This window comes from Crocodylus siamensis, chromosome 13, assembly GCF_052110815.1.
Source record: "Crocodylus siamensis isolate JL-2025a chromosome 13, ASM5211081v1, whole genome shotgun sequence".
In the NCBI taxonomy this organism is placed as follows: Eukaryota; Metazoa; Chordata; order Crocodylia; family Crocodylidae; genus Crocodylus; species Crocodylus siamensis.
In genome coordinates, this window is record NC_143407.1 from 37,513,041 (window position 1) to 37,537,503 (window position 24,463).

The window sequence follows — 24,463 nt, forward strand, 5'->3', positions numbered from 1 at the left end:
TGTGAATGAATGCATTGAGTTCCTCTCTAGGTCTTAGTTGCAACTATGGGGCATTTGTGTGTCGCCCGAGTCCACTCCACCTCTTTTGTCCCAGGCTGTTAAGAGAATCCAGCTTTGGCTTTGCTCCGTGCTAGGTTGTTGCACAGTGATAACGGGCTTCTTATTCTGACCCGTGGGCATGTAAAAAGCTACTTGCCAGAGATGAGCTAGGAAATGTCTTGTAGCAAGCAGGAGTCCTTTTGCAGCCTTTCATGGGAACAAGGCTTTTCTTTTTGGTAGCTGCAGGAGGATGCTGCCGAGCATCACACTCCAAAACTTGGCTTTCCTGAATCTGTGGACAGAAGTCTCTTATTCTAATGATATGTTGAGCTTCCCACAGTCTCTCAAGTGCTCCAGCCAAGTTTCACCGTTGCTCTTCTGCATGGTGGACAGCAAGGAGCTGGAGGCCGACCAGCTAGTTTTTGTGCTTGTAAGGCAATCTCTCTATAGCAGAGATCTTTGGTCGTAGCAGGGGCTGGATGTGCGAATGTATATTTTTATTTTTCCCCCTATTCAGAAGTACCGAGGTGTCCTTTGGGTTTTTCAGGAAACTCGTATCAAAAGTAGGTCTGGGACAAGACGGTGGTAGGACCCCTGTACCCGTTGCCAGGTAAAAGTCTGTTCTTTTTGTCTTCCTGGTAGCACCTTCTCCTTCTGAATCAGCCTTTCCCTCTTGGGGTTCGCGTTCTTACCCTGCGAGCACCTTACGCTTGTAAAGTAGCTTCCAGTGGAGCCTTTCAGAGTGCTTTCCAATTATTAGTTAAGCCTTACAACATCCCCTGTGAAGCAGGAAAGTATTATCCTCATATTACAAATGGAAAACAGGTGCGTAGAGGCTGACTTTCCAAGGTCACACAGAATGTCTGCAGGACCCCAAGGAATAAAACCAAGATTTTTTGTCTTGCATTTTAACCACAAATCTCACTTGTTTCTCCCAAAACTCCCCCCCTCCCCCCCCCAAATAGTGCTTTTGATGGGGTCACGCAATCGTATTTGTACTGCACCTGGCCTCTGAACTCAGGAACAAAGTAGGTAACACAACATGAAGCAACCCTCTTCTTGACTAAACATGCCCAAGTAGCACAAGCATCTGTCCAGCAGTGGCTGAAACCCGGATCCAGTTGGTGCTAAGCTTGCTGTGCTAGTGGGGCAGTAATGCTTCTTTTACAGAGGAAGAGTTGGTTTCTTTTGGTTGTTTTATATTGAGCAGGAATTCAAGCTCGTTGTTGTGGATGAAGACTGGAGTATCTGTCCCAGATTTATAACGCAAATCTATGGATGAAGATTGATTTTTTTTCTTCTGCATTTTTAACTAGGCATGTTGCTGGTTTGAGCTAGAAGTAATTTTACAAAATTAAGACTTTCACCATTTTTTTGCAGTGTCTGCCTAGCAAATAGCTGGCTTGTTGTTTACACATCTCACATAGTTAAAACTGTTGCCAGTTCACTGTGACTGCGCATTTCAAGAAATTATTGGCACAGAAAAACACAGTCATTATCTTTCTCTAACTCGCAATTTTCCCGTGCTCAAGATGGCTATCATTTCCCATAACTTACAATGAGACGGAAGCTACCCGTTGAGATTGGAGCTAATCACGCCCCAGGTAAATTTTATCACTGTGTGAATTAATTGCTTTTAAAAGGAAAGGGGAGGGGGGAGACTGGAAAAACAGGCAGTCAATCATGTACAGCCACAAGGACCCCTCTAAAAGTCACGCTCTGGGGCTCAGTCCTAGGCTTTTCGGTCACTCTTGCAGGCCTTGGTGAGTCCATTCCTCTTCGGTGGAGCAGCCAGTGCACAGCGAGGCATTGCCCACCTTCTGCTGATTTCTTAGCCAGCTGCGTGCTGGACATCGAAGCAAACTAGGTAGGTTCGGCTCTTAGCCCAGCATGGTCCGCTGTTGGGACTGGAGCAGCCTGGAAGCTAGTTCCTGGCTGTTGGAGTGGAGGGAAGAAGCACCGCTCACACGCCATGAGTCTCCTTTATGCTATCATACAAATCCTTCTCCCCAGCCTGGTCCTTCCCCCGTAACCCAGCATATAGCAAACAGCTTGTGCACACGGGATGCTGCTGCTGTGGCTGTCACCGAGTTTTGCCGTCTGCTGCGAGGGAAAGCGTATAGCAGGATTCCTCATTGCTTGAGGGCAGAAGGAAGCGCCACGGGAGGACGCAGAATGCCTCGACGTATGTGCAGGCAGGCAGGCGCGGGAGTGTCTGGGACTTGCTGGTTCCTTGCCTGGGTAGGGTTTGCATTGAGGGGCGGTGGCAGGGCCCCGGGTTAAAGCAGCCTTAATCCCTTTCCAAACAAAGGTGCATTTGTGTAGCTGTTCAGCGTCCTGGAGCTTGCAAGTGCAGTTGGGAGGTCCAGGAAGGAGTGGTCTGATCCCTCTGTGGTGTACGCTTTTGGGGAGGGGAGTGTGTCCTGCTGGGTATTGCAAGGGCCATCCAGGAACCTGGAGGGCTCCTTCCTTGTTACAGACTCTCCCTATGCCTGAGGAAGGGCGGTTGTGCCCGAAAGGTTGCAAAGAACAACTTTTCCAACTGCGTAGTTGGTCTCATAAAAGAGGTGCCATCTACCCAAAGAACCTTGTCTGCGTCCTTGTTCTGGCCCTGGTTGAAGAGCCCCTGGTGCATTGTAGAAGGAAGGCAGGGCAGCACCTTGGACACTGCACGGGTCGGAGAAGCAGGAGCTTGCGTGGTATGAAAGCTTGTGCCTCTCCCAAGTTAGCCGGGAAGGTGCTGCCTGCCTTCAGGCTAACATGGCTCACTGCCTCATTTTAGCAGTAGGCAGGCTAGCCAGGTGTGTCCCAATTGTATGTTCCACCTGTCTAAATTACCCCACACCCTGACTTCTGCACTTTTCTTCCTGCATCTTTCCCTTCCTCTGCGCAGTGTTGTGCCTTGTGAAACAGTTATCGCGGCACAACTCAGCACGTTGCTGCTTGAATGTGGGGCCTGCTCGGCTGTAGTCCTGCAAGCCCTTTTGCTACGGAAGGGGAGGAAGAGCAGAACTGAACGCCTCTCCATGCTTTCCTGTGGTGAAGATGCAGTGGAAATTAATACAAAAGCAATGCAAGCAAGCCACTTCCCCTGGTCCCCTCCCACCCTGATTTCGGTCGGGGAGCTCTCTTCTTGCTCCTACGCTGGCCGGTAGCGATCGTTTCAAGTGTGACTGTACAGCTCGAAGCCTTGGCAGGGCCCTTTAGTTTTTCTGCTTGCTGTCGGTTCCACATCTCCCCAGCCTGATCCTAGCCTTGGGCCAGGCCTTCAACACCTGGTAGGAGCTACCTTACATCTGTGTTGCCTGTCAGCTTCTATCGCATGTCAAAATGGGGAGTTAACTCTAAAAATAGCTTGAATATGAAATGGCTGCTTTGAATCTACCAGAATGAGTCGCAGACCTGGGGCTGGGGCACAGAGGAGTTGGCGTTTCCAGGTCTTGAATCTTGGCTTCCCAGAGACGAGCAATGCTGCCCTGTTCTGAAGAGTCGTGAGGGGACGAACGGTAGACGAAGGTAGGACTTTTTGGAGCAAGACCCAGGCTCTGTTTCCAGCCGCGCTGCTCGCTTACCTGGAGACCTTGCTCTAAGGCCCCCTGCCAGTGGGAGCTGACATATATCCTCGCCGCTCCATCCAGGTGTGGAAGTCTAGTGTCCATTTTACAGATGGCCACGCTGAGGCGCAGAGGCTGTGAAGAACTTGCCTACTATCACATGGGGAATCTGAGGCAGCAACAGATATTGCAGCCATCTCCTGCGTCTCCCCAGGGCTTCAGTCACAACAGCCTTTTCCTCTCCTATTTTGGCTCATGTGTCCTGGTTTATTCTTCTGTAGGGTATCCTTCTCTGGTGGGGAGCGGGGGGTGTCACTCCTGCCTGTCTCCGTGGTGGTGAGGCCTGAGTGATGTTTGTCAAGTGTTTTGAGAGACATGGGCGAAGGGCAAAGTGTTAATTATTACAAGTGGAAGCAGGTTTGAAAGGGAGGGGGAGCCATTTTCTGGTCTGTTAGTTAGCAAAAATGCAAAATATAAATGGGCCAACCAGCAGGAATTAAGCTAAAAGCTCCCCTCCCCCAAGCACCTGCATGGGCTGAGCACTTAAAGGCAGTTGATTGTCACTGCTGCAGCAAAGATCTGAGAAGCCTGGTTCTGGAAAAGCAAAAGCAACTGAGATTTCCCAAGGTGGTCGGTTCAAATGACCAGTAATGGTGGTGGGGGGAAGCATTTCTAGTTAATACATTTCCGGTTTCACAAATGCAGAAAGAGCATTTCAGTCCTTCCGCTCATCAGATTTACAGTGCTTGGGGGTTTGTGAAACTCTGATGGTGCTGCCATTTCAGTACTAAGCAGCCAGGGGGTCAGCGAAGCAGCAACTTGGGGTGTGTTTCAGAAACTCTTCCTCCTTTGTGCTCCTGGTTATGGTTCAAATGCCTCTCTAGTGAGGAGAGGCATTGTTAATGGCTTTATCTTGGCCCAACAAGCTGGGCATTAGCAGAAATGCCGAGTGAATTGCAATGGGGAAGCTGCGAGAGTGATTTCATGTTTGTCCACGTTATTGCTAGCACTTTCATTTGTAGAGAGCGAGCAGGAGCAGGCTCCTTGCCAGCAACAGCTTCATTCAGATTAGGGCTTTAGTTCAATTATGTCCAATTAACTTTTATTGCAGATAGCAGTGATAATTACTTGCAAGTCAATTTTTTGGCTGTGGTTATCCCAAGGCTAAAGTCTGAGCTTGATGGATTTTAATAACTGGAGTGACGCATTGCTCTTCCTTCTTTTTTGGGCCTCATTTAGACAAAAGGTCAGGAGCTATGTAAAAATCCATCTTACAATTAAGACCTACTGTTCTGCTCTTCAGCAGGCATGTAGTATTTTAAAAGAAGCTATTGGGACCAGTCTTAAAAGGGCTTTTTATATTTTCAGATCATAACCTTGAGCTTGCTGCTGCGCTGGGACAAAAGAATGGGTTGGATGGGACTGATGTCATTCGGTATAATGCGTGCCTATTGTGAGCTGGTAGATGCAGCATTGTCTTTTTGAAGTGTATTATACATTCTGTTCAAAACCACAAGTGCTGGTTTGAAGCCTTGTCACCCTTGGTTGTCATCAGGTCCACAAGGATTGCAAGGCATGCAGGAAAAGCATGTTGCCTTCAGGTATTGCAGCCTGCAAGCTCCTTAGTTGCCTTTGCTCTTGGGTGTTGGCCTCCGTGACTTGGGGAAAAGGACGAAGATGTACCGCTGTCGCTGAGCTCCCAAGGAGATGGACCACATCTGCTTAAATGCCCTCTGCCTTCCTCCCCTAACTCTTTAATTTGGTTGCCTGCCTACTGTTATAAATGGAGGTGAGCTTGAAAGGTGAGATGGTTTGTAAGCAAAATCATGGTTAATTAAACTGCACAGAGCAAAAATTGATTTTGATCGAAAGTGTTTCGGGGATTGCGGGAAGGTCCGTGTTGATTCCGAAAGCCCAAAGGTTGGGAGATGCTGACATAGCATTTCAGCCAGTACCAAGGGTAACTTTCTATTGTTCGTGGCTCCTACTTGTTTATTCCCAAATACACTTGCCTGCATTGTGATTTATTGCCACATCAAGGGACTCCTCCTCCTCTCTAACGTTATTTTGCAGTTTTCCATTTATAAAATATTAAAAAGGTATTGTATCCGTTGCCTGGGAATACAAAGCTAGTTTAGTCATGTAGCTGTGGGAAACAGTTAGATTTATCTCTCGTTCCTCTAGCACGTTTAGAGCGGAGAGCCTCCATGAGGGCGTCTGTGTGGTAACGTCCAGTGATGGAGGGTCAGTTGAAGACTCGTAAAAGGCCGGAAGTCTGGGAGATAAGGAACGAGTGAGGAAACCGGCTGGGATCGACTACGGTTTTTCAAAGTTGGCTGGGGCTCGGGGAAGGGAGGGGCGAGCGTGTATGTAAAAAGGAGTGCTACGGCTTTGTATCCAAATAGCTACTACTTAAATCGCCAACAATTGTCAAGCCCAGGCGATTTTGAAAATAAGAGTTTTTCCTTTGGAAGGAGGTCTGAATCATTCCACGTTCCAGCCTTTCCTTGTCGTTATCACGAGCTTATTCAGGGGAATCCAATGTGTAGTTCGAAACCGAACCTTTGAGTTGGTTTGGGAGAGGTAAAAGGGAGGAATGCAGTTCAGCTTAGAGTTTTATCCTCAGGGTCGCAATCAGGAAGGTAAATGAGATGCTGATTTTTTATTTTTTTTTTTTTTTCTTTTGTCCAGGGCCCGAACATTTAATGCAAGCCAGCTGCCTTCCTGCCGGGCTCTTGCAGACATTTGCACCTCAGCAACTTTGCTCTCCATTCGTTTTTGGCTTTTGAACATTTGTGTAGGCTGAACTTAGATTGTGTAGCGTGGTCGTGGCGTTTCAGACAGCCGCTGCGTGAAATAGAGCCGGGTAGAAGCAGAGAAACCCAGCAAGCCATCCGTGCTGCCAGCCCTTGCCCAGGCGTAAGGGACCCCAGGGTGGGAAACGTAATGGTTGAAAGATATTTTTTTTGGTGTGAATAGATGTTGCTGCTTGCCCCCCCCATCCCTCAGTCCTTAGCTTTGTGGGATAAATTGTGAAGATCTGGAGTTCATCTTGGAGCGTCAAACATGCTGGTTTTGTTCTATGCGCCCAGAGCTAGATTTCCATGCTTACTGCTTTTCCAAACAAAAGCCATTTCCTACGAGCCACCAGCCTGTGGCAGCTCGTGGGGAGCATCTCCTCCATCCCTTTGCTCTGTGGTGCAAGGCCTTGTGTGTCGGGCACTTGTGGTACATAGGGGAGCTTAGCAAATGTTGTGAGAGTGTGGTGTGCTTGTACAATGAGACAACTTCCACGTCCTGAGAACTTCCTAGTCACTCTGCATCGTTCCCTGGTTTCCCCCAGCTGTTCCCTACAAGGTAGAGGGACAGTGCAGGCAGCAGTAACTGCTGGGCTTTGTCACGTGGAGCGAGACCTTCCAGATGGCCCGGCTTTCTCCCTCCATGCTGCAGGACAAGCAGGACTGGGGCATGCAAACCAGCCCAGGAGGAGGAGGAGGGATGGGTTGGTGGAGTCGCCTTTGTCCCAGCAGCCGACCTTGATTTGCTCTGACCTGTGTGTATAACAACAGTGAGGTGCAACTATTAAACCCTAGCCTAGCTACAACCTCATTTCTTTAAATGCAGTCTAGGCACCAGATTTTGAGTAATTTTAACTGCATGGATGGTTTGAATTGCCTGCATACGTTTATTGCGAGAAGCGTCTGGGACCAAGAGAAGACTGACCTGAATGTCTTAAAGGGCCTGATTTTCGATGAGTTTCTAACTCCCAATGGATTTACTTGCAAAATCTCAGAAAATGTGTCCTGTTCTGAAAGGCTCAGCGCGGTACATTTGGGGAGGCCATGTAAAACGCACAGAATTTGAAGCAAGATTTTTAAGTGCAAAATGGAATCGAGTCTTAACAGCGGAGCCATGGTCAGCACCTCCGTACGCGTCCTGTTGCACTGTCAGGAAACCAGACTTGGCACTCGGTTTACCAGGCTGGTGTGAACAGGATGATTTGCAAGTCAGGCTGCAGTAGAGCCTCAACAACAAGAATGCAAATGAAATGCTTTCACTTTAAAAAAAGGCTGTCCTTTGTAACCAAAAACCCTTCCTTGAAAATTGCTTTTGTCATCCAGGGGCTTCAGCCTCTGTGACCCTACAGGGAGTGAGCAAGGGGCAGCTTTTCTGCAGTCTGTGGAAGGTTTTTTGAAACATAAAAACAACCCTAGGGGGGTTGGAGCTGACGAGGAATTCTTAACGAAGTAAATGTGTGTGCTTTGGCCAGCAGGGAACGGCCGCTTTCCCGGGGCAGTCATCTGACCACTCTGAATTTAATGCTGCCTTTGGCTGCTCTTAATCACCTGTTCACATTGTAATGTGCCATTATGTGGTTTATTGCTGCATGCGTGAAAGGCACTGATGTTCTCCGTGGCACTTTAGCAAGAGGTTTGCTCATAAGTCACAGTGCTCAGACTACAGGGATATTTAGTGACTAAGCAGCTAAGCAAGCCCTCCGCGTATCTTCCTGCGAGAGCTGTGCCTTGTGTTTGTGCTACGTGTGGGTCCGCTCTCGCTTGTTAGGGGTGTAATGGGCAGGGGCAGTCGGTTGCATGAATTTTCTGGGGTCACGAGCTATTTAAGGTGAAAAAAGGTAAAGTACCATTTCCTGGGTGGACAGCCTTCTGGAGCAGGGTGAAAGATCAGATGCTTAGAGGGATCTGATCGTTATTAGCGCAACTAAAATCTTCTGCCTCGGTTAACACACTTTGGCAAGCGCTCCCGTCTGGGTGTGTTGTCACTGAGACCCAGACCTGGGTTTTGCCTTGTGAAAGTATGAGAAGAACGAGGGAAGAGGAGAGAGTGGGGATGTTTTTCTGCTGAATCTGAGCATTTCTTATTGCTTACTCAGGTGCAGCAGTATCTAAGGAAGGAACGCCCGGGGCGGTGGCAACTTGCAATGGTTTTGTCTCCTTTTGATTAAAATGAGCTGGCTTTCTCGCTTGGTCTTTCATCCTCGCTTGGGCATAATTTGGGATGGGAAACTGCCCAGAGGATGCCTGGAAAGTTCTCGGGGAGTACTGCGTCTTTGTTGCACTCATGAATACATCTCGAATGTAGAGGTCAAGCAACTTTCTAGTCTTCACGTAATTCTTTTAAGCCCTAAATGTGGCGAGTCAGCACTCATTTTAACCCTTTTTAAAGGGCTTTGGGAATTCAGTTTATTAGAAGCAGTGAGAAAAATGGTGGGTTCAGGTTTCGAGGTCTTAACCCTCAAGCCTGCGTTTTCATGAATGCGGGCGATTGCTATCCGGTAGCGATTCAGCACAGAGCTGACGTGAAGTTGTTCTCCTGGTGTTCTGCATAATTGTCTGAACTGTGCTCTGCCGGGAGAGTTTGGGGTATTTACATTTCTCACAGGATTGCCAGGGAATGGCTTTTCTGTTCAAAGGGCCCAGTGTCTGCCGTGATGTGTAGCAGGGTGGGATCCCGCAGCCAGTGTTCAGGATCCAAGATGATGGCGAGCCCTGCTTTGCTGTAGCTCAGCACTGAGGATCGTTGGCGCAGGACCTGGGAGGCCGGAAGCATTTGTGCTATGAAGAGATTTGCCCAAGGAAAGCGTACCGGGTTTCTGGTGCTTGGTTTTGCGGGGCGTGGGCGTTGGTCAGTTGGCTGCATGCACGTGTGTAAGTGAGCGTGTTGTACAAATTGAGCGATTTGTTGTGAGACAGGAGGTTGTCAGTCCGGATACTTTTTTTCTGTCGTGCGTGTTGGCAATGGTGGGTCTTTGACAAGGCAGCTCTGTCTCTCTGCCACCTTTCTCTGAAAAGAAATGGCCAAATTTCAAAGCAGAGTTGTTCGAGAAACCGCTTTTGTGTCGGAGCACACGTGCAGTGTTAACTTGTTCTAAATTGGGAGTCATTGGCTCTCAGACCTGCCAGATGGGAGATCTGATGTAATTTCCCCAGCCCAATTCTTTCCAAGTGATCGCTGTGGGGTGTCTGCAGCTCTGGCTTCTTGGGCCACTCTCTAGTTCTCCGACTTCCCTCTTCCAGCCCTTGAAGAGTCTGTCCAGTTCTCTTAACTGGGATTCCCGAAGCAGCAGATTTCACTAGGTATTTTCTGAGACTATCCATGCCTCCTTCTTTTTGGGTGCACGGAGCCCTGTCTCCCTTTCAGTTGTTCTTTAAACGTTGTAGATGCAGCACTTCCGTATGTAGGCAGGAACATGCAAAAGATACGGTGCAATAAAACAGCTGTCCTCTGCTTACGGTTTTTGTGGTGCTGGACTTCTGTGAAATGGATACGTTGGCTACAGAAGGGAAATGGGGATCACATGCTTGTCATTTAAACGATTTGGCTCTTCATATCAGTCCTGGCAGCCTTGGCAAGGGGAAGAAATGGGATGCCTAGAAAGGCTTGATAGCACACGCCATCCTTTGTCTGCTGGATGGCCACGCTGGTAACGTGCTGGTGGCGTGAAGACCCGTCTGTACTGTGCAGCCGCCCAGCTTTCGTGGAGACCCACTGGCATTTCAGGCCGGAGCCTGCGGTTTGCCCTGTCCATGAGCCTTCAGGTTTGGTGGCCGTGCCTCTTGCCCTAGAGAAAAGGGCAGCTGTTGTCCCCCAGCCCGCGGACACCAGATGAACGTGGTAGTTCTTGCTGTCAGCAGTAACCAGCCGTGAAGCAGAGGCCGAGTTTTGGATTATCTTCTGTGTCAGAATGCAGAAAAGCGTGAAAGGCATTAGCTAGATGTTAGCTTTAACAGTGTTCCCTACTTACATGACCTGCTTTTTTAATTTTTTTTGCAAAGCCTTTTTTCCTTGTTTTGAGGTTTAAAAGTGATCTTCCCCGGCAGTGAATAAAAGGCCCTAGGCACAGAGCATACCATCCTGCTTGGACAGGCCAAGCCTTTGCTGGGTTTCCTTATAAGTTTGTCTTTCCTTCCTGAAAATCCAGCTGTCCCTCTCTTCCCTCCACACGCTTGCTTGCAGGTCACCGTGTCTATTAGTGCAGGATCGGGGGCCTCTGTTTTCGCTGCTGTTTGTCTGTTAAATACAGCCATTGCCTCTAAGCCTGTTGTGTGTAGCAGGCAGTGCAAGGTGGCACCTTCTAGACTAAGTCATTCAGAGACCTGAGCTTTCATAGGACGACTTTGTTGGACGCTGTGCTGCTTTGTGTTGCAAAATGAGCTGTGAGACAGGGCAGCGAACATGGTGCATTTGTACTTGTTCTCAGGATGCTAACCGGCAGGACACGGTTTAGCGCTGCTAGCCAGCCTTCTGGGTTGTGCCATAGGACTGAACGTGTGGCTGTGGGGACAGGGGAATCTGTTGCTTCATGTGTTAAAACTGGCACTTTGAGGCAAAACAGCCTGGGCTGTGAGGATGTGCACATCATTTTGCTGTATCATCATTGCTGTAATACAGGGAGCGTAAGTGCAAAACTTCTCCCATCGCTGGTGTCCATCTCTCTCGTTGGGGTGCAGTTCGCTGTTTAAGTTGGAGAATTTCAGATTAGAAACTTGTCTCCCAGGCATGGATCACAGGTGCTTCAGGCAAACAGTCTGGTATCTGGTGGTGAGTAGCCCAGGGTCCCTGGAAGGGAGGAGGGGACGCCATACTTTTCCCACCCCTGTTGTCCTCCGTGGTCAGAGAAGAGGTGGTTTACTTCTAACAGGTGGTTGTGTGAGACCACAGCAGTTCCTAACCTTCCTGTAGTCCAGCTGGGAGGTTTGGTCCCAACCTGCCCCAGTTCAGGGTGGAGATTTGTCATGGGTGGTCCGACTTGCTTGAAGGGAATTCGTTGGAAAAAATGCTCGATGCGAGCGAGGCTTCTGCCCCTCGAGGTCTGCTGCTCGCCCTTCACGGAAGCTGGCTCGAGCGGTCGGAGTTGGATGTCCCCAGAGATGAGAGTTGTATCCGTTTCTCTAATGGTGCAACCTCAGGATGAGGTGCAGGGTTTGTAAGGCTGCTCTTTTTTTTTTTTGCCTTGTGTGTGAAATTGGGGATCAGTTCAAAGTCATTTGAAATCAGCCAGCAGGTGTTGGGTGTGGGATCCGGATGGCAGTCGATCATTCATCATTAGTCTCCCTCGGTGTTTCCTTCACGGTCAGGCTGCGTCCAGCACTAGGTCAGGCTGGCTATCAGTTTGCATTTTCCACTGTTGTGCTTCCCCCGGGTGAAACCCAAGGAGGCTTGTCTGGTGCTAGCCAGCCCCTTACAGCCAGCACAGTGTTTGGAAGGGTGCTCCAGGTAGAGGCGGCTCGCAAGGCTGCAGAAGGTGCTTGCAGAACGGCCGCCTTAGTGTCCCCAGGAGAGGTGAAGTGCGTCACAAAAGCTCTTTCGTAACTTGGTTTTGAGCAAATAACTGTCTTTTAGGAGACATAACCTCGGTAGGCAGAACTTGGAAACCGCTGAGGGGTAAATTAGCCGCCCTTCTTCACTTAGCAGTTGGCTTCCTCTGCTTGCAACCAAGACCGAGACGGAGTTCCTGCCTGCAGCGCAGGGGAGCTTTATATCCACGAAACCAAGCCCAGCACATGCGTGTGGCTCCTGTCTGTCGTGTGCTGCGTGCCACATAACTGGTTACAGCTTCTTCACCTGTTCCGTAGCTGCGGAGAATTAATTTGCTCAAAAGGTCAAATAACATTATTGTCTGGGCTTATTAGGCTGCAGTTGTGCTGCTTTCCCTGTTACTCAAGGCCTAATTATTTTGCATCGTATTTTTGAACGGTATGTTGGCTTGTTCTGTCCTGAAGAACCAAATAGGAGGCCCCTCCTAGTAAACCCAGATTGTTTTTGGCTTTAGAAAAGCCCTGTAAGTAGAGGTGCCAAAATTAGTACTTTGTAGGTTAGATGCTTGAGACCTTCCAGTGGGGCTGAACACTGTCAAGTGTCGGCAGAGGCAGGTATTAATTTTCCAGTTTTTCATTTCTCAGTTGGCGCACAGCTGTGCCATCTTAAAATGTCAGTTTAGCCATGGCAACAGTTTGAAAGCAAACTATTGCTTGAGATGAAAATACAGAGATTTTTTCATCAACGCGTTACTAATTACATTGCATCCGTGAAGCGTGGGTCCCTCCTTAACCTACCAGGGGCTGTTTGACTGTCTTCGCGACATCCTTGCCTTATAACCTTGCCTTGTCTCTCTGTTGTTGCAGTGTGCGGAGGAGTGAATGCCCCATGTTGTGTTAGTGCCTGTCTGCCATGCTGGCCTGTCTGCCAGGACCAGGCGACCTCTCCTTTCAGCTTCTTTCTTACATGCAGATGAACACTGGACTTCAGAAATGTGAGTGACGTTTTGCCTGCAGGATTTGGTTCATTGTTAAATCTGGCACTGGTACAGCTGCACATTTAGGGGGCAGTGGAAAAACTGTTTAATATTAGAGTCTTTATGTTTTGTCATGCCTTCCGGGCACCCATCGATAATGGCTGTGGGAAGGAGCGCTACTAAAGTTCGAGCGTTAGCAGCAAGCTCCCTCCCCCTGCCTCCCCACGCCTTACTTTAGAGAGGTTAATTTTAACCGTAGCGAGGCAGCATGCAAAACAGTCTTCCATTTACATTCCTGTCTCTCTGCTAAAAGCGTTTTGCAGCAAAAGCGTGTGTTGACCCGACTCTGAACGCATGTTCCGATTCATTTTCGCTAAATTAAATAGAAGAGCAGATGCCAGTGGAAATTAGGCTGCACTTAATGGAGATCTGGTGAGGTTCGCTCTGTTGCTATAAGGTGCATCACCTATAACGAGTGTTCGTAATGTATACAGCCACGGTTTCTAGTGATCAGTCTTGCTGTTGCTTCCTTCTGTCTCCTCTAAGTTTCTGAAAATACTTTGATAGACACCTGGACTTTCAGTTGCCTCATTCGTTCCTGTGGTATTTCAGATAAACCTTGGATTTGGGAATAGGTGTTTGGTTATTAAAGAGATGTTTCAAGCTACCCCATCTTCTCTGTTTGCCAGCCTTCAGAGACGGCTCAGGTCGTGCATCTGATTCTACACTGGGGATAGCAAGCAGGAAGTTGTTCAGGAAGCCCAAAGTGCAGCACAGGCTTGTTCTCCATGCAGAAGCTAACTTTATCTTGTCCAAAGTATCTGAAACTTAAATGTAAGGAAAACCCTGTGCCTTCAGTTAACCATGGTTGGACTCGTTATCGCCTTTCAAAATCAAGCAACGTACGCTCCAATTATAGTCCAGCTGTTGACCTGTTAGGGTTCATGACGTGCTCCTCAAATCTAGCATGAAATGTTGTGGGGGAAAGAAATAGTCTCCAGGTTCGGCAGCTGCCAGAAGAAAGCACGTTTCTGCATTTTGGTACTTAAGCAGCATTTGTCCGAACGTGCCTCCAGCGTGCTCTGTGACGCCATGGCAGTCGCAACAAGGGAAAGTGTCCGGAAAGGGGCGTCTACGTGTGGCACGAAAGTAGCTAAAAGTGACTGGCGCTCTCCCTTTCCTCACTTCAGTGACTTTCTAGTCCTGGTAGTGCCGGCCAAAATATGTGTACAGCTAATTGCTCAGAGGGCAGCACCTGTATGGCAGCTTAGTGCAAAAGAAGCCTGGAGAGCTTTGCTTACCTGGCGGTCGTGTTAGAGCAAGGGAAAGCTTGTCGATCAGTCGAATCCTCTATCTTGGTTATGTCGAGATGAGGAACGTGGCTTCTGTACTGCATTGGTTCTGTATTGGGCAGGGTAGCTTGCTTAACGTAGCAGCAGCTCTGAGCCTGGTGCTACTGGCTGGTTCCAGGCACTGCTAAACCCGGATGGGAAGCATGCCGTATCTCATTGAGCGAGGAGCTTAGGGCCTGGGTGTTGAACAAATTTGGGACAACTGGCAAGGCACTTGCTGGTGGAAATTCTTAGCAGGTCCGGCTCACTCTGATGTACATTGAAAATCAGACTGCTCCTACAGACCTCGCCCCCTCCTCCTGCAGATATGCGTAAGATTAATTGGGTGCCTTTCTCGACATACAGTGTATGCATAAGCACTTTAGCCCCTGGCCAAAGGGAAGCTGGGTTTATGAGTGTTGCTAATGAACACCTACTTGTGATTCCTTTATTTTGGGGGTGGCTGTGGCGGAGAGTTTGAAATAGCGCTGTGCTTTTTATAGAAGCCACATTGCTGTACCTGATAACCTGTATTAAAATAACACGCCCCCCGCCCCCCAAAGCCAGGAGTAGCTTTCTGGATCTGTGTTCTACTTAAAGCTCCACACGCATTGGTTTCTTTCTTCCCCGCGCAGCCTCAAGCAAAGGGATTTTTTCCAAGGATGCTCTTTGGAAGAACAGGTTTCTGGAAGCGACTTGTTAATATTTTTACTTCGATAAAGATGTTTTTCACAGACTTTGAGGAAAAGGCCTGATTGTTCAGCCCCCTGCCATTTCAAGGGTAAGGAGAGAGAGAGCCTGCCATGTCCTTAGCTGCGTATGAGCGTGACCATCGGTCTTTATCTGCATTGCTTCCTCCCTTGCCTCCGCCACTTGATGATTCTGCTGAAGACTTGAAATATTTGAGCAGCTTTCTTATCTACCCTGGGTGCAAGCCAGGCGTATGAGAAACTTAGGGTTCAATACAGTAGTGGTGAAGCTACAGTAAAGACCAAGTGTGGTGTGTGAGTTGCTGGGCTACAAGACAAACCCATGGGCAAAAATTAACTCCTGCCCAAGGCTGGAGAAGTCTTTCATTAAACCTGCAGAGAAATTGCTGCAGCTCAGAGCTTTACCTAGGGATTGGTGTAGCTCTTCCTTGTTTGTCAGAACCAAAATGCTTTGATTATTGTAATGATCTTTAAGGCCTGTTATACTTCAATGACTTTTAATGAAAATTTAACCATAAGTAGCTTACAAAGCTGTGGTTTTTAAAGCTGTACTGCGAAATGCACTTAAGAAAAGATGTAACATCAGTGCTGCAACGAAGCAGAGAAACATGCTGCTGCTAACGAGAGGTTATCTGCTATGGGAAAATGTACATCTAATCGTTGTATGGCCTGGCATCAAGTTCCAGCACTGGTCGCAAGCGATGGGGATGTCAGACGCAAATGCACATCTTGTGTAAATCCATCCTTGATGTTTTCTTCTTGGCACAGTCCACTGAACTAAGGCATCGTTTTTCTGCCCTACTTAATCCTCCTGGCTGTTGCATTGCTGTCTTGGGACCCTTGCACTGACTCTTCAGGCTCTCTGGTCACCTGCAAATTCCTCTGGCATCACCTTTATGTTTGATACCGGTTTTTCTGTGTTACTGTCCAGACTGAAATGACTGAGCCTGGTGGAAGCACCGGTGAAATGTAAGGCTGCCTTGCGCTAAGGTGCAAGAGCCTTTGGGGGGGGCGGTCTCCTGGTGGAGCCCATGCAAACGGAACGACCGATTGAGCTGTTTCAGGGCAAAAGGGGCTTCTCATTTGGAGACCAGAATTGCCAAGAGAAGGTGGGGAGGCATTTTTACAGAAAGGGTAAGGGGCTAATTTCATAGAGGGGTCTGAAAGGTGCTTTATTAATCAATTTAAGATTGGACTTGGAGTTCCTTTTTGGTGCACATTTTCACTTGAATGGAGGGCTTGTTTTAACCCTGAAGGCTGACCCTGGATTTGAAGTAAGGAACCCTTTCAGGTTCACCATTACGGATGTGCCATAGCTGATAGATTTGCCCCATTCAATCATGTTTTGACATGCATCTTTGTGAGTATTTGAACTGCTTCCTGATGGGAATTGCAATGCTTTGTATCAAAATGCAACCCCAGGACCCTGACTGTTAGGAAGGTGGTCTTGTCTAGGTGATGAAGTACCTGGCATACTTAGTCACTGGCGACATTTGCTGTCTGGTTTGATGTTAGAAAACCCAGACGTGAGCGAATAAAGAGGGCGACCTGGAGTGTTAAATGGGAGCTGTTGGACATGGATCTTGATCCAGTGAGGTCTGAGCTCCCTTCAGCGTGGCCAGTAGCTGTTGTTCATCAGCACAGCACCCCTGGAAATGCAAGGGGCGTTCTTGGGGGAGCAGGCAGAGAGCATAAGGGGTGGTGGGAGCTTGCTGCAGAAAAGGAATGACAGGTGGCCAGGCACGGCAGCATCCCTGAGCCGAATTCAGGCTTCCTGACGATTAGCAGCCCCCAGCTCAGTCCAGGAGGAAGAGAGCCTGGCTGGCAGGGTGGGAGCAGGGATGAGAATAAAAAGTGTTCGGGTTAATACCTCATCAAACGAGCAGTTCCTCTACTCGGTAGGGAAGGCTTCGGATGCAGCGCTTGGACACCATGGTGAGAGGCCCCTTAACTCTGGCACTGGCTGCATACGTGCCGTGCTAGAGAGAGAGGGGATGCTTTTGCTTATAAAGCCACCCTCTGCGTGCTCTTGTGCGTTTCCTTTTGGTGTCCTTCCCCCTTTCCCTCACATTGCCTTTGACTTCCTGTAGCTTACTCGTGGGAGCTGGGACTTCTCTGTGGTTGTGGCGGCTGGGCCACAGGTTCTTGAGCGGGAGCCGGACTGTACTGCTGAGGCTTTAGCTGCTCTTGGTAGATATCTTCTTTTAAGCCAAGTGTTTCTTGGAGGCCTAGAATGGGGGATGTCCCGGGTTGGCCTGGGCCAGCGAGGGCCAAGTGTGCCACTTCCAGGGATGGCAGCCGCAGCACCCTGCCTTGTGAGCGCAGCAGGGAAGCCGTAGGAGTCGGCGGGGGGTGCCAAGCACTGTGCTGTGCTAGCTGGAGGGGAGATGCCTCTTCTGGCAAACAAAGTGCAGGAGGAAAAATCAAGCAAAGGAGGAGTCTGAAGCTGGAAGCGTGTACTAGAAGCTTATAAAATCCCTGTTACAGCTGTAGCTCGTGGGAGGTAGCCAGCACATAGCTGTGGAGGGGAAGTGGGTTGAGTTGAGCTGCCTAGTGAGAGGCACATGCTCCCCTTGCTTTTATCCAAAGGCTGCTCCTGACATGTTGTAATAGGCCCCTGCCTGAGCTTGAGCAGTGAGGTGCGTGTCTTCCAGGTGATGACAGGGTGGCTCTGGGCATGCTTTGCCTGTGCTTAGTGAAGGAATGGGCCTCTGATCTGGGAAGGTGATCGCCAGCCTCCTTCTGTCCTTCGTTTGGCCACCGCCCCGACTGAGCATCACAGCTGATGAAGGTGCAGAGCAGCGCACCCGAGCAGGGCGGAGACGATAAGCTCTCACCTGGCTGGGTTCAGGCAGTCGATGCTTCCTGCCGGGAAGGAAGAGGGACCCTTTAAGAGCTGCGTTCAAATGCCGCTGGGTTAGAAGGAAGCTGAAGTTAGAGGCCGGGAAGCATCTGCCCAAATGGCTCCTGGGGGCCTGCGTGAGGGTTGTGCCTCTCTTTAAAATCTGCTCTCTCTTTCCTGAACACAAAGCTCAGGCTTCTGAGGGCGGCCATGGCAGCGCGGGAAGAGGCAGATTTAAGTTCAGCTGCTGCACGCCTGTTCTGGGCTTCCCTTCTCCCACCCCCTTACCTGGCCTAGGAAGTCCTCCAAGGTGGAGACCGGCCCAGGCACTTACCACTCCGCGTTCGTTTTGTTTGCTGCCCTTCACGGCTTGGCACAAACCAGTTTGGAACAAGGAGCCGTTGGGCACGGCCCTGCTGCCCAAGGCAGGTCTTGCCCAAGGTTGCACAGCAGGGCTGCGTCGCTAGCCCAGCAGCGAAGGGAAGGAAGTTCCTGTTCTTTGGCCATGATTTCAGGGCAGATGCTGCTCTGGCCGCTTGGTTCGGGGGGGGGCTTTTCACGGTGCGGTGGGGCTCTCTAGCAAGGGTCAGGACTCATGGGTTCTCTCCCTCTCTCCGCAGGGGACACTACACAGAAAATGAGATCTGCACAGTATCCTACCCCAGCAGAATTGGATGCTTATGCTAAGAAGGTCGCCAACAACCCACTGACTATAAAAATATTTCCCAACAGCGTCAAGGTTCCCCAGAGGAAACACATACGCCGTACTGTGAACGGACTCGATACTTCAGGCCAGAGGTACAGTCCTTACCCGCCTCAGGCCACCACCAAAACCGGCCTGCTGGCAATCGTGAAATCTCCCGCAAAGGGCATCCTCAAGGACTTTGACGGGACCCGCACGCGCCTGCTGTCGGACGCCATGATGAACCCCCCTTCCACGCCGTATGTTGCACCTAGCACTTTAAGCCACCCCCAGGCGCTCGCACGCCAGCAGGCTCTTCAGCATGCACAGACTCTGCCGCACCCCCAGAGCATCCCGCAGCACCCTCAGGGCATCCCGCAGCCGCAGGCTTTGCCACACCCTCAGAGCATGCCGCCGGCCCAGGGCTTGCAGCACCCCCCGAGCCTGGCACACCAGGCGCTGCAGCACCCCGCGAACCCGCTGCTGCAGCCAGGTTTACATGGAAGCAGAAAGATGCCGGATGCAGACGCGCCGCCGAATGTGACCGTGTCTACCTCAACCATCCCCCTCTCCATGGCTGCCACTCTGCAGCAGAGCCAGCCGCCAGACCTGAGCAGCATCGTGCACCAGATCAACCAGTTCTGCCAGGCCAGAGCTGGCATTAGCACTACCTCAGTCTGTGAGGGACAGATTGCAAACCCCAGCCCCATAAGTCGTAACCTGCTTATCAATGCAAGTACCAGGGTATCAACTCACAACGTCCCCACGCCCATGCCTTCCTGTGTAGTTAACCCTGTCGACCACGCTGCTGCTCTGCCCTCCGCCTCCGTTAATGTGCCCATGGTGAACGTTAACAGAGTGCCGGCCGCGTACCAGAGCGAAATCAAAGCGGCCGCCTGGAACCAGCACCAGCTTGCCCATCTGCAGCAAATGTGCGGTGACGCGGCTGGGCCTGCTGGACTCGCCGGAAAGCACCCTCAGAGAGAGCTTGCAGGGCCAGGGTTCCCTGGTAAGACATCCAGCTACCCTCAAGAACTGTGCATGGGCCAGTCTTTCAACTTAAAGCCTCCCCTCGAGAAGCCTACACCTTCCCCACCTGTGAACGGGTTGCAGGGCCCCTTGCCATATACGAATGGGCACTATTTCCAGCCCATATGGAATAACATTCTGCCCACACCGAACAGTGACAGCTCTGGGTCGCAAGACCTTGCCATGCCTTTTCACGGAGGACAGCCAGCAGGCGCGCCGCTAGATTGTGCAGCAGGAACTCACTATCGAGCTGGAGCTGGCTCATCCAGCCAGAGTAACGTGATGCAGACCATGGATTACCTAAGCGGGGACTTCCAGCAGTCTTGCTTCAGAGATCAGAGCATGGCCGTGCTGGGAAAAGTCCATCGGCCTCCCATGAACCGAGCGCCTGAACCAACCGATAGTCGAAATCTTCATATTCAGCACCCAGGGTATAGATAGGCTGCAGTCACTTTCACAGACAAAATTATAGGTTTAGTCTTAATTTTAATTAATAAGCAAGGCATTTTTAACTTGCAAACTTGTGTGATCATTATAGTAACCATTGAAACAAAACAATACCGTATATTTAAAAGCTTTGCCTCCGCATTGCCTGTCTCCTTTTGCGTCCGGTACTTCACATGCCTTTTGTTTCAAAGAGCTGGCTCATGCCATCGCATGCCACGGCCGTTTCTTCACAGAATCCCCTCTGCACAGCCTTTGCCTTCTGCTTGGTAACTATTTGCTGGCCTCGCGTTGTTGCGGCAGGGTTCACAGCTGCATCTCCTAGCCGGCTCTTTAAAGAGCCAGGTACCAATAGCTGCTTACATTTCCATTTCAATTTCCTCTGATGATTAAGAGCAAGAGAATTTGTCAGGAAGCAGGGCTTGTTTTCAACCCTGAAGTCCATTTCATTACATGCATTAAACATTGACCATTTGCACTGTCTAGAGGCCTATTTAATTGAAAAGGAAGCCTGCTTTTGAAAGGATCCAGCTAGGGTTATCTATTTAGGCATTAATATAGGCTGAAGCTCTTTTTGCTGGCGCTTGCAGAGTTCTGCATTTATTGTTTAGACTTTGCCCAAAGTCAAAGTCCCTTACCAATTTTTTTTCTGAACGCTTTGTTGAGGACAGGGTATGAGGGGGTTGGCAGTTTTAGGACGTAGGCTACCCAGCTGCGTTGGTGGCTGCCACCGCCTCCCTCTGATTTCCCTTCCCCCTCGCTGTTTGGAAAGCTAACTATGTCTGAACCCCTCGCTGCTAGGAGTCTGGATGTCCTGATGCAAAGTGCTGTAGTGAGGTTTTATCCCAGGGATCCAGACCCGCTGACCACCCCAAAAAGGGTTCGGCTTCTCCCCCAGTAGATAGGATTAACTTCAGGGTGGGGAGGCATCAAAGGAGGTCCGTCTCCAGTGCAATGGAAGGGGCGTGGGGCGGCGTGGCAGTCTCACATTCCAGCGGCAGGACCCGTGCAAGGGGAGGTATCTGCTGCGAAGTGACGCTCCAGTCTCGAGATGTGGCGGGGCATACATTAACGCGCCACAGGAGAGGTTTTCTCTGGGAAGTGCTACGAAGCTATTTAGAAAAGTACCATTTCCCCAGCGTCTCGGTGCCTAACTACTTTTCTTCTCTTCTCTCCCCACACCACTGACAGCGTAGCTGAGTTGGTGACCAGTAGAAAGAACACTAACCCATGGGTAACCTCGGTGTCTCGGTCTCTTCAGCACATCGAAAACTCCCTTCTGTTTTTTTACTAGTTCGGTTTGTTGTGCGTAGGAAGCTTCTCATCTGCAACGAGACTGATACTTGAATGTAATGATCACAATCAAGTTTGGAATTTAAAAAAGAAAAGTAAATGCATCGATTCTTTATATGTACACTGGCTAAAAATATTGCTCTACACTGTAACTTTTAAGTGTAATATTTCTGTATGAATGTCGCCTGGTAGTGTGGGTTTGAGTAGCATTGTGTATGAGTGAACCCACTGGCCTCTGCCATTCACTGGCCTCCCCTCACAGCCCTTTGAAAAACAAAGCCTTAAGTATTTGCTCCTTGAACTGTCCTTAATGAGCATGGTTTAAAATCTTAAGACATCATACAAAATTTAAAAAACAAACAACAAACCTACAAGTTTTGAAGTGACGTCCTAGTTGGCTAGAGATTCTTAAAGTTTTTCGTAAATGGGAAAATTAGAAAACGTTTCTTTGTATTTTTTTAATTTAGACGTGTAGTTCTGGGCTGTAACAAATATTTAGGTTTCAAAGCTTAGCAGAGTACGTTTTCTGACTCCTTGCGTAAGGCAGTACACTTATACCCTGTCATTATTTAAATTCTTTTAAGTGTACTATAACCGTTCTTTAGTGATAACTCTTTAGCAAAGTTAAGCAATTTGACTAAAGACGGATTAAATTATGTGTTGGCTTGTGTTGCCTTATATTTAAAAAGGAAAAATTGCCTGATTGTGTTATGCCAAATGATAGCAACATGAAGTCCTAATTTATTGTTTATAATCGTATTCCTGAAGTCTTTGTGAAAACTGGTAAATATACATCTATGAAAGAACAAAAATCCTGAGGCTTTTCATGCAATATTTTTCTGAATACATTATCTTGGAAGCCAAGGTTTGAGTCTGAAGCTGCTTCCTTCTCTTCTCCCTATTGTCTTCCCCTCCCCCAGATTGATCTAGGGCTGTGCTATGACTTTAACATGCCCTGCTAAGTTAGTTACTGTGAGGTGTCTGCGACCTGGATACAAGCCTTTTTACTAAATAAAATATTGGTATCTCCTCTCTGCATTAGCCTGCTATACCTACGAACCCAGACTGTTATTTAACACTAACGTTCCTTCTGCTCTCCTCCCGAAAGAACCACCGCAGCCCCGTGTTGTGGCTCGTGGCAGAAAGCGATTAAGATGCCGGCAGCTATGTTGATGTTACAGTAAGCCATGGAAGACGCTCTGTGAATCTTGTTCTGCCCTGGTAACTGCCCCCGGCACTGCTGGCGTGGGCCCGGAGCATCAGGACTGGGAAGCAAAAATATTCCCAAGGCACATACATCTAGGTAGGACGTTGCATTAGCCTGCTTGAGAAACACCGTTTGCTCTTACAAGCCACTACAATGTGGCCCGAGTTCTTATTTTTCTGTAAAACACACTCACACTCACACACTCTCTCTCTCTCCATTTCTGCATCGGCCTGTGGCGAACAGCTTTCTGTTCTTCTAGCAAACTCTCCTGACTCGGGGGGGCCTGACACGTTTTAAAATACTTTCACTCATTCCACTTTTGCTTTAGAGATGCAGCTTGTCAGATAGACTGACTCCAACGGCAGCCCAGCAAGGCTCTGACGGTTTAATCGGGCGATCCTGCGCTGCGCAGGGGGCTGGATGAGTTGACCTCGCAAGGTCCCTTCCGGCCTCATTTCCCAATGATGAGGGGCTGCGCTCGGCAGGAGAGCAAAGGGAGCGCTGCGCTGGCCCCGCAGCCGGAGCCCGGGAGTACCTCCTCCCCCGGGTCTGCCGTAGAGCGGTGCCTGTGCCTCTGCGTGGCAGGAGCTACACGTCCGACCTGCGGCAACGCTTCGCAGGGTTCCTTCGGCTGGACGTTTCCCCACCCTCGGTCCTGCTGATGCAGAGACCAGCTGCTTGGTGTCAGTCCTTGCTCTGTGCAGTGCCGAAGGCTGTGGAAGTGCCTCCAGTGGGGTGGGAGCTGTGGGCACACACTGAATGTGTAGGCCATCCTTGTAGCCATCTAGGGCTTTTCACTGGGGGCAGCAGAGACGTGGGGGCCTGCCGTTGGAGCATGCACCCCCATTCCAGACCGAGCGGTGCGGCTTCCCGCTGCCTCCCCTCAGCAAGGCCAAGCGCTTTGCAACCTGGAGCGCAAGCAGCTGCCTTCTCTGTCTCCCTGCCTGCCTGTGAATGCCTCGACGAAAGGACTCTACCCCTGGGCTAGCATAAGGACCAGGGGTCTTGTGCGCTTTCTCCTCGGCAAGTTCTGGACTGCTCCATGCTGTGATCTCGGCACCACGCCACCCTGCGCCAGCTCGGCAGGATATGGCGCTTCTGATGGTTTCTAGTGACTCTTCCCACTGAAGTTTTGTGGCGATCGGACACCGAAGCGATAAGTGGGGAAGTGGTGGAAAGCCTTCCAACGGGAAGCTTCCCTCTCTCGTGTCGTCTACTAAGCGGGGGCTTTGAAGCTGTTCAGTCAGATGCCCAATTTGTTACAGCCCAAAGGTAACATTTTTATAGTGGCGCTTGTGATTTTTTTTTTTTCCCCTTTAAAATCTTTTCTTGAAGCTTCTGCCGCAACGAGATCTCCACAGGACTTGGCCATTCCCGTAGAAACGGAGCGGAAATGTTTGCAGTGGAGAGAATTGGGACTTGCTGTATTTCATGAAACACGTGGATTTATTCTATGCGCTGCTTCTCACATGCTACGGGTATAAACTAGAGCCTTTTTGTCCACAGGAGAAATAAAAAGTAAAGCCAAAAAAAAAAAAAAAGACCTGTTCCTGCTACCCGTTCTGCCGTCTTTGTGCTGTGAGTGACTGAGGCTGGTGGGCCTGTGGTGCTCAGCTGCAGAAAAGGGGGAGCCACGGGCATGTTGCCTGGAGGAGCGTTCCCGGCTCTGTTCCTTTGTGGGGGGGGGACGGGCTTTCCTTTCTGCAATCCTGGAGCTATTAGTGCAGTGGGTACTTCTGCTATCCTGAGACGCGCTAAAAACATGACACGGTGAAGTCGCGTGGAGACGTAATGTCCTCCTTAACCCTCTGGCCAAGCTCTGCATTGCTGGAAGCAAGAGGCAGATAGATAACACCCAGTTTAATATAGCAAAATATGAAAGCTAATGTCTAACACGCACTGTTTGTGCCAAAGCCTCAGACACGGGTGAAGCGACGTGGATCTAGTCAATGGGGCTGGTGGCACAGGAGATGCAGGGTCTGTTCTAGTTCTGATGCTGCAGCGCCCTGGGGTGCCTCCAGATCCTTTTAAGGGTGTTGCATACTAGCACGGTTGTGTGCAAACACCGCCACGATT

General features: G+C 49.7%; 1 protein-coding gene across 4 annotated transcripts in view; it reads left to right on the plus strand.

The window, feature by feature from the left end:
• FAM222B (family with sequence similarity 222 member B) overlaps positions 1–22,210 on the plus strand; it is a 38,197-nt gene extending 15,987 nt beyond the window's left edge. For 2 of the 4 annotated variants that reach the window (XM_090025044.1, XM_090025045.1), the window contains exons 2-3: positions 12,740–12,867; positions 18,353–22,210. In XM_090025044.1, the coding sequence (XP_089881170.1) occupies positions 12,786–12,867; positions 18,353–19,884 (1,614 nt within the window). In that variant the 5' untranslated portion in view covers positions 12,740–12,785 and the 3' untranslated portion in view covers positions 19,885–22,210. The remainder of the gene's footprint in view (positions 1–12,739; positions 12,868–18,352) is intronic. The other 2 variants (XM_090025047.1, XM_090025048.1) reach the window with 1 other exon arrangement.
• The last annotated feature ends 2,253 nt before the right edge of the window (positions 22,211–24,463 follow it).